The following is a 16,862-nucleotide window of genomic DNA, read 5'->3' as shown; positions in this document are numbered from 1 at the left end:
TGGCGCATACAAAGCGGGCTGGGAGGGTGGGCGTTGGGGACAGCGCGGAGCGGGGCTCGCGGAGGTAATGGCGCTGCGCGACGCGCGGAGCAGATGGCCCGGCCTGGCCTCGGCCAAGACAATGATCGCTGCGGCCGGAGGTGTTGGCGCACTTTGGGGCCTGGAGTTGTTAGTTTGTAAATCCCGAGAAAAAAACATCTAAGCGATGAATTTGCGATGCTTCAGCAATGAACACAGGTTCTTGCTTTCACCGCTCTCCTGCCCTCCCCACCCTCTCCCCATCTTTTCCTGGAAAAATCTCACCAGTCCTAGTTCTCTACATCCCCGAATGAAATCCCGGGGAGAGAGGGAAGGCGAGGGAAATTCACTGTTACATAATGATGTGCAATTGCAATTGGCCAGCTGATTGCTGGGTAGAACCCAGGGCTGAGGCAGAGACCGAAAGAATCCTTGTAAACTCAAGATGTGTTTAGAGCTGGATTTGAGGGCGCGCTTTCGCTCTGGTTTCCTTCTTAGCTAGGGACACCCCGGCTTCCTCTGGATGCACGAGGGCACACCCATCCGTAGGAGAGAGACGTGGAAACAAATGCACAGGGGAGGGGGCGTGTGCTCAGGAGGATTTTACAGGATGAACCAGGCTGTGCTAAAGAGAGGGTGGGTACTAGCTTTTTCTTGAAGGCCAAAGACCCAAGATCCCAAAGGGCCGGGCTCGGGGAGGAGGGAGTGGGTGGAGAGGACCCCACGTTACATGTTCCCAGCTCTGGAGGAAGGAGTCTGGGGAGAGGGGGTGGGGAGCAGGTTTGCCACAAGCCTCAAATAATTTGTCGTCTTCGTGAATGAAAAAGACAGTTTGGTTTTGACATTGTGGGGAGAAAAATTTAGAAAGCAAACAATCAAGACCTTTTTTTTTTTTTTCCCCCAAAGAGCTACCCCTTTACCCTTAAAAAAATCTGGTTACATTATCTTAGGACCTATAGTATGGTTTCCCTCCTTCCATCATCACGGCCAGCATCTTATGTAAGAAGCCTTCTGGAAGGGACTCGAGTGGACCGGGCGGTGATGTCTCATTTTTTTCTTAGCATGATGTTGGCTCGGGGATTCGCAGTGATGGCTGGGACAGGTACCGCAGTGACTAAGGGCTTCTCCCCTGCCTTCCAGGCGACGTTTATCCTGTCACGGCTGGGTTATGGGGGAAAAGGGGGAGATCATCGTGGGCAGAGAAAAGTCCACTGGATCAGGCGACCTGGGGCAAGTGGCTTAACCTCTCAGCCTCAGTTTCTTTATGTGTCATGGGAATAAGAATCTGGCCCCACCCACCTCTTAAATTTGTTTTGAGGCTTTGGTGACTTAAGGTACCTGACAGGAATTTTGTAAAGGTCTTACACAAGTGCAGGAATTGTTGACTGTTTATTCCCATTTGACTTTCCAAAGTCTGTAGTAGGATGATGCACCCTACAGTGTATAAAATTAAAATGATCTCACTGTTTTTCATTATGTTAGAGAAAAAATAAATATTTTCTATACCCGGCTGTGTGTGCATTTATGTGTAACAGTATCTTTTTTTCCTAGGTATCTAGCAGCTTTTATGTTTATTCTCATTTTTATTTATTCTCCCCCCCCATATATTTTTTAAAGATTTGCTATAATTTTCTGGTTTTGGTGGGTGCTAAATATAAATAGCACTTACTAAGAATATTGGTTTGTAACTGAATTTTAAGGTAACCGTTATCAAAATGAATGTCATCCTCTGACGTATTTTGCATATTAAAACGGTGGCCTGTGGTTCAACTTGTTCCCCACCTGGGGATTCAGCAGGTGCGTGTCCACTGAACACAGGACATTAATGTCCCATTCCATCCACAGCATTTGGGATAGAGAGGAGTCACAGTGTACCAGTTCTGTTGCATTCCTGGCCCTCACATGCTGCTTGTCATATATAATTTTTTGCAACCTTTAAAATAACAAGCGCATCAACAATGTACATTTTGGAACATGCCATCTCATCTTATCACAAAATTTTACATTTTTCTTAACAGCCTAGTAGTTAAAGTGGTGTATATTTGAAGTGTTCACTCCCCCTTTGTTACAGTCGATGTGATTCACCCCAAAGATAAAAAGCAAATATAAAGAACGTATTGTAATGAAACTTTGCAGTGGTTGAGCGAAGTGTGTTTGTGTAGAGTATCCCATGACAACAGACTTGGTTAATTTTTCCCTACACAAACCATGCCAAGAATTGACTTCCTTACATGTGGGTGTATTTATTTTTAATGAAATTTAGCCTGAAGCCATTTAAAAAATATTGTCTTCTTTATCTGAAATGTTTACACTGTTCTTTAAAGAGAGTTTGGTGGGCATTCTTTCATTTTCTCTCTATTTCAGTGGAGAGAGATAGTTTTTGTTTTGTTTTGTTTTGTCTTTAAACCTAGAATAAGCTTTGAACTTTTGCCAGTATGTTCTGACTCATCAAGTGATGAATAGGTTGTCACATCAGGTTCACCTTTGTCACTGAACCTTTTCAGAGTTGGCTCATTTTGAGCATCTCTTTTGAATACCGAAAAATGTGTCCTTAGCCCGTTGTCTTGGTACTGATGTTCCTCATAGGTCATGCCTGACCTTATTACTTCTTTGTTTCAGAGTGATCGTCTTCTGATCAAAGGAGGTAAAATTGTTAATGATGACCAGTCATTCTATGCAGACATATACATGGAAGATGGGTTGATCAAGTAAGTGTCACTCATTATAGAGACGAATTTGTATACCTTCCAGTATTCCCAGACATGACCTACAGTTCACACACATGACATCAAACTTGAGTGACTTCACAGACTGCCTCACTTAGGATATGTTTAAGCTTATTTGGATTGGTGGCAACTAGTGAATTTGAAAACTCAGATTTGGGGAATTCAAAGGCACAATTAAATGCACACCCATTTCCTTATGTGTTATGTAATTGACTATTTTAACTGAGGTGACACAATACCTTCTTGTTGCCAGTTTAAATTCTTGGTTTATGATCTATTGAGTATATTAAAGGTTTTCCTAGAATATAGTTGTTTGGGTAGATTGCCCAATCTAAGGCATAAACTTGGCATCCAGCCTCTTCTATCTAGATAACACATCTGCTGTCTTAATTAAGCATCCAAGTTGCTGAGGCCAAAGGACACCAAATGAATTACCAAGTAACAGACAAAGTACTGCCTCATCCCTAGGGAATTTTAGGTTTCATTCTTTAAGTGGCAACAAACGCAAATAAGACTGCCCTTGTGTTTATTGTGTATTGTGTTACAAAAGAGAAACAACAGAGGGTTAAGTGAGCTGAGTACACACCAGTATCTTCCTGCCCTCCTGACTGGGAGCACTCACAGGGCCCTGGGAGAAATAGCACATCTGTTTAAAGACAAACACTGTAGCAAATGACATCTTTTAAATAAGCAGCATTCATCAAGGCTAGCAGCAAACCAGTCTGGAGGAGTGGAAAACTGGAGTGGATGGGTCTGTTGCCTGGAAACTCACACCCTGATTTATGAACCTAAACTAGGTTTTAACATTTCCACATTTAATGTTTTCTCCATGTGTGTTTGTGACATTCTCTGCTCGAGGCTCTCAAATACCATGACTTTCATGTTCCATTTCCGCCGCCCCCCCCCCCCCCCCCCAATTAGAAGCCAGCCTGATACTGGCCTAGAAGTGAGCATGCCTGTATGCTATTTTTAGTCCACACTAATTTGTTTTAGAACTTTTATCAACTCCTTGATTACTTTTTCCTTCTGAAAAAAGCTGCTAGAAAGATGTAGCAAAAGTGTTTTTTGAAAATTGGAAATGAATCCATGACCCTCAACGGAATGTTAATTTTTCCGTCCTTAGTATCTGAGTTGCTGAGCACATGCTTCCAGATTTTTAAATAGTTGTAATCATAATGTTCACTTCTCTTTTTTCTTTTTCTTTTCCTTTTTCCTTTTCTTTCTCTTTCTTTTTCTTTTTCCTTTTCTTCTTTCTTTCTTTTTCTTTTTCCCTTTTTCTTTTTCCTTTTCCTTTTTCCTTTTCTTTCTCTTTCTCTTTCTTTTTCTTGGCTTTGTTCCACTGTCTTTCCAGTACTGTTTTCTCAGTGTGGAAAATAAATGTAAAGTGCAACCAGGTCTGGAGAAAACTGCTATACAATTGAATTAGTGCAACTGTATGTTATGGAGAAAGTGTTGTGGCATTTTAGGTAAATGTCTTGGGGGCCTTGTAATCATTTGATCTTAAGGGTTTTCTGGCAACTAAACCTCTTCCATCAGCATGTCCTGGTGCTTTATTTAAATTTTGTTTTGTAGTATGCTCTGTTTGCCTCTTAGTTGGGGTAGGGACTGGGGAGTGCACATATTAGGAATATTAATAATAATCCAAAAAGTCTACAGAACCTAGGGAAGGATAGTTTATGGCTTTGTGAAATGTCTGTCAGAGCCCATTTGACTCAGGAGTGGTTCATTTATAACTGTTATCACCCGTCCTGTTTACTTAGGCAAATAGGGGAAAACCTGATTGTGCCAGGAGGGGTGAAGACCATCGAAGCCCATTCTAGGATGGTGATCCCCGGAGGGATTGATGTCCATACCCGCTTCCAGATGCCTGACCAAGGAATGACCTCTGCTGATGACTTCTTTCAAGGCACCAAGGCCGCCCTGGCTGGGGGAACCACCATGATCAGTAAGATAGCTTAAAAATAATCATCTCAGAGCTTGGGAACCATTATCATTTGAAAATGCGTCTGTGTTGTTTCCATTCTTGCCTTCTAATAGTTGCTGGACTGAGCAGTGGATTGCTTTACCACATAAGGGGGAGGGGGCGGGCCAGCCATTTGTCTTGTTTCCTTGTCTTCGTTTTCCGTCCAACTCTGACGTGTCCATTTGAACTTGAGAATACGGTGCTAGAGAACTGGGGTAGGATAAAAGGAACGGCCTCTTGCTTTCTCGGCTTGAACTTTTGTCTTCCTTGCTCTGAAAATGTGATTTGACGGTGGTTGCTTTAAACACATTGCATTTGGGGTCATCGTCAGAGCTGTCCGTTTTGAGCCTTTGCTCATAAGTATTTGATTTTGGCTTTTAAACAGTTCCTGAGGCTGCATCTTCTTGGAGTGACGGCGGGGTGCTGCAAATGAAGTGTGGAAGCAGGAACCTGTATTCGTTCCACTGCTAAGAAAATCAAGTGGGGGGAATATTTCCTGGCCTGGGCTTGACGTAAATGGAATTGGGCAGCCCTCCTTCGAGAGCGACCCACAGATATTGTTAATTGTCATTTATGTAGGAAAATTGCTGCCACCCAACAGCAGATGTCCTTCGTGCATTGCTCCAAGGAATTTGTGCTTTTTGTTCGGCAAAATCTGAAGTATATTTCCTGGAGTCATAGCATGCGTGTTCAAAGTTAGCTTGTATAAGGTCGGCTTCCAATGTGCCTAATGATGCCCCTGTGACAGATACTATTTTGGTTTTGAAGAGGGGGATAAGCTACACCATGGCCCATCAGACACATATGTTAAAAAAAGAAGAAACCAAAAACCGTTTATCCAAGAGCGAAAGGAAATATATAATCCATCCTCAAAACTTACAGTTCAGTTCAGAAGAGGGTCAAAGTAGAAAGAACTTAGCTATTTTATGCTTTAGAAAAACCTATGTTGCTGCTTATTTTTCAGAATGACGGTCTTTTTTCCTCGTAACTTCACAGTCCATCTCTCAGCGTCCTTTTTTCTATTCTGCCACTTGGGCGAACATTGCCCTGCTGTCCCCTCCTAGTCTGAGCGCCCCTATGTTTTAAATTGCACTTTCTTGGTCTTGTCTCTCGGTCCTGGTCTTCAGAGTGTCTGAAGGATCAGCGACTACTGTCTTCTGGTTCAGCTTTCTAATCAGAGAGCCTGCAGGTTGAAGCCTTGTTACTTCGCTCTTGCTGCACACCTCACCTTCTGACCTAGTGGGAGCCATTCTCAAGGGCGTGGGGGGCGGGGATCCTCCACCCACAGCTCAGTGCCCTGACCTACTGGAAGAGGCTGCCATTTTGTCAGTCGTGTCTGCTAGGACTCAGCTGGCACCAGTGGGCCTGGCTGCCCCTTCTCCAGGGCCAGCTGCAGAGCCACATGGGAGCTTTGAGAAGCACCGACTGCTTGGGTGACAGCCTGCAAGGCCAAGCCAAGGCTATAATCTGCCTCTGTTTGAGTTCCTATGAGGTCCTCGTGGGCCCCCGCGTTGTTCACCAGGTATTAATAAGCCACAAATAATCTTTCCCGAGTGAGTGGTCAGTGCTGTCTCTCAGTGGAGGGATTGCTGGGCGGGAGCCCCCTGTGGTGGAAATGCCGCCAACCAGGAGTCTGCCATTGTGGTCTCCCTCCAGCACTGACTCGCTGTGCGACTGTGGGCAGGTCCCCTCACTTCGCGGGCCTGCGCATCTGCACGATGAAGGATCTGCACGAGCTGACCCTGCATGTCCCTTTCAGCTCCCACATTTGGTGACTCACCGAGCTCAGAGACCGTTTGCCTGTGATCAAGTGCACTTCGCTCAGCAGATGCATAAGCCCTGTCTTCTCTCAGACTTACTTGAGAGACCCCACCATTCTGTTTTCTCGTCTCCTACCTCCCTGAATGTGCCTTTCACTCCTTGCACTTGACCCATTCTTTGGCCCCCCATTCTGTGTCTTGTCCCTTCTCTGCTTTCACGCCGCACCCCCCCCCCCCCCCCCCCCGCCCTGACTGCCTTCACCACGAGGGCATATGCCTTCCTGCTGATGCCCTGACATTCTCTTTGATCTTCTTCCTCAGCAGCAGTGGGCTTCCTTCCCTTCCTTCCAAGTGGGCTCCTGAGCAGGGACAAGGGACAGATCCACAAGGCCTGTACCTGGTCTGGGGGCTGGGGACAGTCAGCAGATGGCCTTATGGCAGATTAGGGTGAAGGAGAAGTCAGACTGCCTGCCCTACACATCCGGGCAGAATGTGATCGTATTTTAGTGTAGGGTTTGTGATGCAGTAGTAAGGCTAAGAGGCTAAAAAGCAGAGGGATTTAATGAGCAAACCCCAAGGAAGAAAAGTAATCAGAGGTGGCAGGGATGTGATTAGAATTGTCACACCCCAAACTCTACTGCTTTTAAAGCCCTGAGAAGAATATTACCTGCCCTTGCAAATAACCACCCATGGTTACTGACCTCTATAGAATTCCCACTGGCCTGCCCTTCCCTCGGGAAGCAAGTGGGAATGATACAGATGAGGAAATCGGGATTTCTTCTGCTTGCTGGTCAACACATTTCGGCATTGCTTCAGAAAAGCACGCTTTACAGACACAGAGTTTTGCAAAGAGGGAGAGCTAGCTTAATGTGACTTGGTTGGTACCTACGGCCTGCTCCTTCAAGGAAATTGTAGCTTCCTCAAGGAGTTTCGAGGCCAAAAAAAAAAAAAAAAAAAAATGCTTAGGGCCCTGGAGGAGATTCAAGTGAAACTTGCAGAAGCAAGCCCTTGAAGTAACCGGTGCACCGCTGCCCACACCCCCTTCCTGCCATCTCTCTGAGTTTCTACAAGCCTGTCACCTGCACGTGCCCTTTGCAGTGCCCTTCCCAGGTCTGTCTGAAATGGCACGGCCCAAGGTGGAAAATGTAGCCGAGTAGTCCAAGTTTAAAAAGGGAGGTGACACGTCAGCAGCAGAAAATAATATTATTGCCATCCAACAGAGCCTCCCATTGAGAATGGCACAACGAGAGCTTTGTAAGGGGCCCCCAGTGCAGGGCAGACGGAACGCCCTTTGCCCTTTCCATCCAGTGGTGGGTGGGCGGAGCCTCCAGACAGGCCCTGCACGCGGCATCGAGACCAGCCGAGGGGTCACGGAGGTGGCAGAGTTGCTTCCTGGGGAAAATGCTACTGGGTTCCCGAGAGCGTTACGCTCATCAGAGTTAAGACTCCAGCATCTTAACCAGAGAGAAGCAGATGGGAATGGTTACCTCCGTTTTATAGAGGGAAAGTCCGGGGCCAGAGAGAAGGGCATTACTTGCGGATGCTTATCCTGTGTGTTGGTGTTCGTGGCCGGTGTGGAAAACACATCTGTGGGGCTGACTTCCCCACCTGCCAGCTGTGTGACTTAAAGCCTCAGTGGCCTCATCTGCAAAGTGGGGAAAGTTGTTACACAGAGTGACTTGGAGACATGAGAACAGTGCCTGGCCCATAGTAAGCACTCAGATGGGGTTAAGTTACTTTTTTTCCATCTGTATTAGGTGCCAGCAGCCTCTCATCTCTGTAGAGACCCCTTCCCGATTGCTGCTTTTGTAAGAGGGCCAGAGAAAAGAGACTGCAGCTGCAGGAGGGCACAGGGGTTCTCCCAACATGGCCGACAGGTTGTGGACCCTGGTGTCACCTGCATGCGTTTCAAACGTTCAGCTTCCTGGTCCCCACCCAGCATATCTAAGCAGAGAGCATGCTGGTGGGACCTGTGAACCTGTATTTGAATCCGGATTGTCACATGCACTTGAGCTGTTCGAAAGCACGGATCTCGGGTCCAGGCCAGATCTCTGGACTCCAGATGTCTAAGGACCAGGACCCACAGTGCAGGGAAAAGAGCCTGACTGTCATTTCTGCTAACCTGAACTTCAGGCTTTCCCTGGAGGGGTGGAGCCCCAGTGCAACACCCTGCACCGCAGAGATCAGGATGGGACTTGAGCACAGAGAAGGTGCAGGCCTGGAAGAGGCCTCTCTCTGAGCTCTGCACTGGTCACCTTCTAGATGGGGCTCCTTGGATGTGCCTCAGGCACCTCCATCCAGCTGTCTCCAGGCATCCTTACCCTCGCCTCTCATTGTCCTGCCTCTCTTCTGGCGCCCAACCCCAGCGAGGGCCGCAGTCACAGTTATTCTGGCCTGAACTCACAAAGTCACCCTGTGCTGCGTTGAGTGAGTTTTGTCTGTCCCTTATCTCTTGCATCCATTCCATTACTGCCACTAAGTCATACCTTTGTTGTCTGTACTGGATTTGTGCCCCCGCCTTCGGAGGAGTCTCACTGCCTCCGGGATCCTGTCTCTGCAGGGATCCTGTCTCTGCAGCGTGCACGTCTCCTTGCACCACGGGCACTTTCTCTGACACGGCGATGATCATGCCCTCTCCCTCCCTTGCAGCCCTCGGGGGCTCCCTTTTGCCCAGAGGATGCAGCTCAAGCAGCAGAACGCTCCATGCTGTGACCCAATCCTGCTGCCCCAGTCTCGACCCAGATGTTGTCACCTTAGCCAGGGGATGCCCTTACCTTCTTCTCTTTGCCTCCGGGAATGTTTATTACTCTTCGAGGCCCAGCTAGGTGTCACCTCTGTCCCAGAGCCCCTGCTCAGCCCCCTTCCCTGTAATCTATTGCTGCTTCTTTATGCCTTGGCAAACATGGGGTTTTTATCCCAGGGCCCTTATGACATCCATCATGTGTTATAATGTGATCAAGGCTCCTGCCTCTTTCATTTTGGTATTCCCCACCCACCCAGCAGAAGCACCTGAGGGGTGCTTCATTAATGCTTCCAGTTGAATCAATGAATGAATGAGTGAATGAGTGAATGAACGGGGACGCTAACAGCACTTGGTTTCCTGCTTCATCTGAGCCTGGTGCCAGAGTACTGGGAATCCTGGGGCCGGGTTAACATGTCTGATATCCTCTGTGGTCGTTTTGACCAAAGCAGCCGTCTCTTCAGCGGCGCCCCTGTGCCTGCTGCCCTAGCCCCACGGTCAGCCATTATGGCAGTTGGGGGAGGGAGGCAGGAGAGGAGAGATCGGGGTCCATGCGATCAGGGATGGCCCCCCTTCCCCCTCTGCCTGGATTGTTCTTTCAGGAGGAGGGGGGTCGCATCTCATGTGATCCTGCTGTGAGAGGGCTTGGCCGCAGCGCACAGGGTCAGGTCTGTTTGAGGAGTAGCCCTGAGCACTGTGGCAGACTCAGCGATCACTCCCCGACACCCCCTGGGCACGTCCCAGCGTTTTCTGGAGAGTCTTGCCTGTGGAGGCAGGAGGCCTGACATGAAGGCGAAGTGGCTTCCCATGGCCCTGCTGGCCGGGCTTTCCTCAGGAGACGTGGCTCCGAGTGTCACTGTGGTACATCCACTGCTTGTCATTTTTTCATCCATGTGGCATTTGGGTTTGCTCCCTGCTTCTGATGAGTACACATGTGTGAACACACACACACTATAATATGAATTGTCTGTAATTGATACTTTGATTATTCCCTTTGCATCATTCATTTGACTCGGGTTAGAAAGTGTTTACAAAAAAGGCCGACCACATCAGACTAAAGTTTCAAAGTCCAGGACCGAAGTCGTGGCCACAGAATCGGCCCGTGGCCTGGCGATTAGAAAGCCACGTTAGCCGATGGGCTGTCAGCGCAGGCTCTTCCTGTCCGCTGCTTGCGTCTCCCCGGGCCCACGTGGGCGAGGTCACACATTTCGCCTAAGGACACGAGTGCCTCAGCAAGCGGACCCCATGGGACTGGGCCTGCCCAGGTGGGGGGCACGCGGATCGCAGCCACGAATGGCCGTATTGGAAGAATCCGTCTACTCCCTGCAGTATTTTGGGCCGATCACTTAATACCTGCTGCCGAGCAGAATGGGGGGAGGGAGTGGAACAGACGAAGCATCCTGAGAAGTAGCACAGCTCTTCCTGAAGGCCCGCACACACACTTTACTAAATGCCTTTCTTGTGGAGGAGGCCCTTGGGTCGGGCTCCACCAGCCAGCCTCATAGCCCTGTGGCATTTCGGGTGAGGCCCCTCCAGAAGCAGGGACGTTCCTGTTTGGGGGCCTAGGCCCTATGCCATGGACATTGTAGCAGGTATCTTAATCTACTCGGGGGTTCTTGCTGGCCTCTGGCTCTCAGAGCTGGCAGTTAAAATTTGGAAATCACCCCCGGCCACCTAGGGGGTGGGCCTTTGTCTTTTAGGAAGGCGTCCTATCCTCCCTGATGCAGTTCTGGCCCTGCCCGTGGGTGCTGTACGCAGAGTTCAGGGCGTCTCAGTACCCGGATGCTCCCAGAGCCTACTCTCTGCCTTCCCCTAGAGCGGGATGTTTCGATTGTTGGGAACTTCCGGTCGGTCCTGTTGCCCACGATGACAGCTAGAGCCAGGCGTGGTAGGGGGGGCAGTGGGAATGTTGGGCCCCAGCAAGGTCTTCCCAGTCTTCGGATGTGAGGGATGGGCTTCAGTGGTCAGCATCCCGCAGTCTCGGGGTTCCATGTGGCTAAATAAGAGCCTGCAGGACATATACAAGCCCAAGGACGCACTTGCTCTGTGTCCTAGCTCAGGAAACTGGGCAGAAACTTCCGGAGGGCACAGCTCCTGCCTTATCCCTTTGTTTACGGCCCCTGACATACGTGGAAGCTGCCCGATAAAGAGCTGAACGAGTCTGGACCAAAATCTGCACCACATCCCTCCTTCTACCTTGATGGCTTAACATTGTTGTCCTGGGACCACTCTTCTCATGTGAAATCCTACATGGACGGCCCTCCCTCCTCCCTCCCCCGACCACCTGGCGGATAAGGCTGATGAGGGCAGAGCTGCTCTGGCTGGAACAGTGGGCTGGGGGAGAGCCCAGGTCCGTGCTCCCTTTTCTCACGGTGCTCCCCACCTTGAGAGCCCCTCTGCCTCTGGGGAGTTCTAGTAGGGCTTGGGGGAGCCCAGCTGGGAAAGCACCCCATTCCATCCCTGCCTTCCCCACTGCTTGCACGCTAAGTCGTCGGGGGGAAAAGACGTTTAGTAAGAAGGGACGTACCTACTTAGTCATTTAAGAAAACTAACTGCACTGTGAGTTTTGGGTGGTTTTGGGTAACGTGCCTCCTTCTGTTCAAGACGGGGACTGGGACAAAGTACCTGTGTCCCTTTCCCTGCTTGGGTTTGCACTGGTTTGCTTTGCTTTTCACTAGAGCCCGTAATGGGTAAACACTCTTCTGTCCCCTGTTTGAAAAATTAGTGATACACAGTGTTTTACAGGGAAAAATGACCGTCTTAGGGTGGCCAAGGTGTCCATTTTTTGCGGGGGTGGCTCGGTCAGTTAAGCATCTGACTTCGGCGCGGGACCCCAATCTCCCTCTCCTCTCTCTCTCCAAGGTGTCCACATTTTCCTACCTACCATTCATAGTTCTGGCCCCAGATCACTGCTGGGCTTCTTTCTCCCTTTTTCCTCTTTGAGAAGCCATCCCTGTTTCTCCTTGGAAAAAGGATTATGTCTTTCCTTGGGTTTTGAGAGCTCTGCCTCTGACTTTCTGCTCTTGTTGGGTGAAGCCGTTTACCCAAATGCCTTGCTTTTAGTCCCTCTTAACTGCCATGGTAATGATAAAGGGGAATCACAGTGAGTAGAAATTAGAGTTCTTTCTGGTTAACCCACTTGGGAGGCAGCTTTCTTTGAATGTGACTAAATGTTCCCCTAATGATAGAGAGGATGCGGTGGGGGTTGGGTCTCTGTGGCTGAGGCTGCCTACACAGGGAAGGGAATTTTGTTTCTCTGAGCCAGGGCGGTAGTTCCACACCTCGATTGCACCCTAGAATCCCCTGGGGGAGTTTTTACAGACTACAGAGACCAAGCTTCTGACTTAATTGCTCTTGGTGGCCTGGGCATTAGTAGTTTTTAAAGCTTCCGGGTGATGGCCAAGGTTAAGAGCTATGGATCTGGGTGCCCGCTCCAACAGTTGGTTTCGGCTGAAACCGAATGAATGTCTGCCAGAGTTTTCTACAAGCTAGAGGTGCCCTCTGCACTCTGTTCTCTTCTGTATCCTGTCCTCTTTTTTTTTTCTTTTAAGTGTATTTATTTATTTTGAGAGCAAGGGAGAGAGCGTGCATGAAAGTAGAGGAGGGCAGAAAGAGAGGGAGAGAGAATCCCAGGCAGGCTCCACACTGCAGATGTGGGCCTCGATCTCAAACCTCGAGATCATGACCTGAGCTGAAATCAAGAGTCAGATGCTCAATCGACTGAGCCACCCAGGCACCCCTGTATCCTGTCTTCTTTGTGAAGGGATGGGGAGGAGGATTGCAGCGTCATGCCCTGGGGTGGGTGGATTCTGGTGGGTGCCCTCCAGAAGCTTATGAAACTGGGTGGTGCTCAGCTGGTGTCACCAAGAAGGGCCTCCTCCTTCAGTTGTTGTACTTGGTGTCCTGGAAGGATTGTACTTGGCTAATGCCCTAACAGGGCACTGGTTAGGACTTGGAGGATGTGGGGCGGGAAGTGATGGGCAGGAATGAGGCCAAGGGGTGAATGGGGGGGAGTACCAAAGGCAGAGTGGAGCTGGGATGTTGACTGCTGTCCCCAGCCCTGTGGGCCACCTGCTGTGCTGGTTTCCCTGAGAAAACCCTACTGTCTTTAGGTCGAATCAATAGTGTTTATGACCTAATCTCCCTCTAATGATAGGTCAGAACTGGAATCCTTCCTTGTGGGGAGGCTGTGAGGGAAAAATCAAAAGAGCCTGATAATAACATAGAATCATAGACTCTTAAGGCAACCATTCGGATTTTCTGTCCCGGCCTCTGTCTCCCAGCTGGGGGAAATTTACAGGGCTTTGCTTCAGAGGGCAACACAACAGGGCAGGGGTGGGACAGCTTCAAGGAGCCCAAGATCTCAGTTTAGTTTCCCTTTCTAACCCTTGTTGTTGCATGTGATCATGGGATACCTTAGTTCTAGATGGCAGTTTCCACGTCTATAATGTGGGGACAATGCAGCCCTGTTTTGTGGGGTTATGTGCAAAGTAAGTGAGATTGTTTGTGCCATAGTATTTGGAAATGGTTATCGGGACACTTTCAGCACATGTGTGAATCAATGGGTCTATCTATCTACGTGTTATCTGTCAGTCTGATCTCTATACCTGTCTGTCTTTCTGTCTCTTGTTTATCTCCTCTCTCATCTCTATATGCGATTTGTCATCATCTGTCTAGTGTGTATATCCAGCTATCTAGTCTCCTATCGAGCATCTAGGTAAATCTATTATCTGTAATCCATCCTGCAATCTGATGTTTACCTACCTGTCCATCGGTTGGTCTGTCTGTTGATGAGCTGTTCATCTCTCCTCCAAGAGTGCAGTCACATCCCTGCTGATTCCAGGTGGGCTATCTCCCTTCGCTGCCACTTGGTGAGTTCAAGGCTTGTTTTCATCTTCGAGCCTCTGAGGTGGAGTGTGTTTTGAACAGAGGAGGAAAAACAACTGTATATATATGTTTATATATAAGGAGCCCTCTAAAATGGCTTTTTGCACAAAAATGTGAAATTTTACTTTTCATTTCCCACCTCTCCAAATAGTTGCTGGAGAATTTGGGGCTTACATTTCTTGACAACACGCTCCGCCCCACAGATGTAAAACGATGTCACAAGGAAACAGCCCGTCAAGTCAATAGCTCTTGCTAGATTTGAATTTTCAGCCAAAACAGGACTTCAGACGAGGCCAGCTTTGTAATCGGTTGTTCCCGTGCTGTTGAACACCCGGGCCCCTCTGTTTCTCGAGGGGGATTCATTACAGTTTCTGCAAGGAGGTTCGCATTCCTTGCTGAACCTGCCCAAATCTCTCCCTTGGCACAGCTCACTGAGCTCCCCTTGCACAGCCTGGGGTCATTCTTCTGGCAGCCTTGGTGACAAATTCCTCCCCAGTGGGTGTTTCACCTAAGGAGAGATTTAGTCATATGGGACGCAACACTCACAGAGCATGGTGAGAGAGGCTGAGCAGAATGCTGAGCTCTCTCCTCTCTGCAGGCACGGTGAGCGACCCATTTGTGACATCAAATGAAGGGACCGTGTCAGACCCCTCAGAGATGAAACTGCTGGTCCCTGATCCCTTTATTGGCCCGTCGTGGCAGAGACAGGTAGCTGCTGTTTCTTGGACGTGTACAACTCCTGCTTCTTCCTTTCAGCTGGGAGTCTTTCTTCTTATTTATTTATTTCTTGCCCTGGTTCATTAGCTGCAAAATCACGGGGGACAAAAAGCCAAACAAATCCGTAGTGGAGGCAAGAAGAGAGTTCAGTTGGAAAGCTATGCCCTAGCGGGTGGACAGATATTTGGGGGACATGCTGTGCCCAGTGTCAGGGGTGGGGCCCAGGGCTTGGGATCAGGCATTGGGCTGATAGCTATCCCCAAGAAACAGAAAGATTTTGGTGTTCAAGCTTTATTTTGTTCTCTATCGTTGGATAGATTTAAAAGCATTTGATTTAAAAGCATTTTTTGTGGGGGCGCCTGGGTGGCTCGGTCAGTTAAGTGTCCGACCTTGGCTCAGGTCATGATCTGGGGGTCCGTGAGTTCGAGCCCCGTGTCAGGCTCTGTGCTGACAGCTTGGAGCCTGGAACCTGCTTCAGATTCTGTGTCTCCCTCTGTCTCTGCCCCTAACCCATGCGCATTCTGTCTCTGTCTCTCTCGAGAATAAACACTGAAAAAAAATTTAAAAGCATTTTTTCCTGTAATATAAAGGGGGGAAGTGATCAGATAGTGTGACCATCTCTCACTAAGCAGGAGGCCGTGTCGGGCGGGGGTGGGGGTGGGGGTGGGAGACGCTCACCAAGAGGGTGGCAGGGGAGTATCTGACCATCCAACAGAAGCACTGGGTTGATGACCTAGATTTCCCCCTGTGTCCCAGGGTGACTGGAAAGCAATCGAGAGGAGTAACCGATGCCATGCGTTCACTCGCGGAACTTTCCTGCTTCTGGGAGGCCCAGGAGCTCTTTTCCATGCTGGACCAGATTGTGCCGAGCCCTGTCACGCAAGCTGCTTCAAAGATCTTCTTGCCCTTGCCCGGGCCTCGTCTTTCCTCATTTCTCTGACTCGCTTTGGCATGGCCCTCCACGAGGCTCAGCGGGCTGTGTTCTTCGCAAGTCCGATCGGGAAACACCTCAGGCAGATGGCAGTGTTTGAGGAGCAGCAGAGACAGGGAGGAAAGTCAGACGGTTGTGCAGGGCTGGGATTGCTGCTCTGCACATTGTTGTTTCCTGCACGGAGATAATCCGAGGAGACGCATGAGGTGTAACGGAAAGAATTTGAGGCCCCGGCTTCTTGACGACACATCTTCATGGAGCTAGGAATCAGGAGACCTTCGTTCTGCTGTTTGCTGCTTGTTTATTCGCTTGGGCAGGGTGTCCCTTATTTCTGTCTTGGTGTCGTCAGTTGCCGGAGGGGCCTGGGTCGGACTTTCCTGCCTAATAGGGTTGCAGTGAGGAATCGGTGACGCCGCACAAGTGGCACCCAATGTGGGCAGGTTGTGTGTGAGGGCGAGTGGGCCCCACGGCCCAGTTTTGCTCCTGGCAGTGAAAACTTTTTTTTTCCTTTGACAATGTATTCATGTTTGAGAGGCAGAGAGAGATAGAGCGTGAGTGGGGGAGGGACAGAGAAAGAGGGAGACACAGAATCTGAAGCAGGCTCTGGGATCCGGGCTGTCGGCACAGAGCCCGACGCGGGGTTCGAACCCACGGACCGCGGGATCGCGGCCTGAGCTGAAGTCGGACGCTCAACCGATTGAGCCACCCAGGTGCCCTGACGGTTAAAACGTTTCATTTTGACCCCTGGAGACTGAGGTATTTGAAGGGGGTACGTTTGCTTTGTAGTGATTGACTTCAGCAACCACCTTACTTTTCATCATACACCCGTCTGTCTTCGTTCATGGAGATTCAGTCAAAATGGTCAGTGTAGCTCCAAAATGGTGTTTCTTTGGACATGATGATAGCACATCCTCCCCACCCCCTGAATGTCTTTTCTAGCTGAAAGCGTTTAGCTCTGTTATTGGAGACTTCTCCCCTGGCCCCAGGAGAACATAGTTTCCATCTTAGTTTGGAAAAGGTGAATTTGCTTTGCTGAATTTTGCTTTGCTGAATTTTGCTGCGTTTTAAGACACCTGATCGTTTCCTCTCCTATATTCTAGAAACAGACCCACGTGTTTAT

The 16,862-nt window shown here is 49.2% G+C and overlaps 1 protein-coding gene across 2 annotated transcripts in view; it reads left to right on the top strand.

The window, feature by feature from the left end:
• The window catches only part of DPYSL2 (dihydropyrimidinase like 2), a 126,179-nt gene that overhangs the window by 55,353 nt on the left and 53,964 nt on the right, over positions 1-16,862 (top strand). For both annotated transcript variants that reach the window (XM_058720259.1, XM_058720260.1), the window contains exons 2-3: positions 2,638-2,726; positions 4,505-4,689. In XM_058720259.1, coding sequence (XP_058576242.1) covers positions 2,638-2,726; positions 4,505-4,689 — 274 coding nt within the window. The remainder of the gene's footprint in view (positions 1-2,637; positions 2,727-4,504; positions 4,690-16,862) is intronic.

This window comes from Neofelis nebulosa, chromosome 3 (genome assembly GCF_028018385.1).
Source record: "Neofelis nebulosa isolate mNeoNeb1 chromosome 3, mNeoNeb1.pri, whole genome shotgun sequence".
In the NCBI taxonomy this organism is placed as follows: Eukaryota; Metazoa; Chordata; class Mammalia; order Carnivora; family Felidae; genus Neofelis; species Neofelis nebulosa.
The sequence above is the reverse complement of the archived record's forward strand: the minus strand, read 5'-3'. Positions and strand labels throughout refer to the sequence as shown.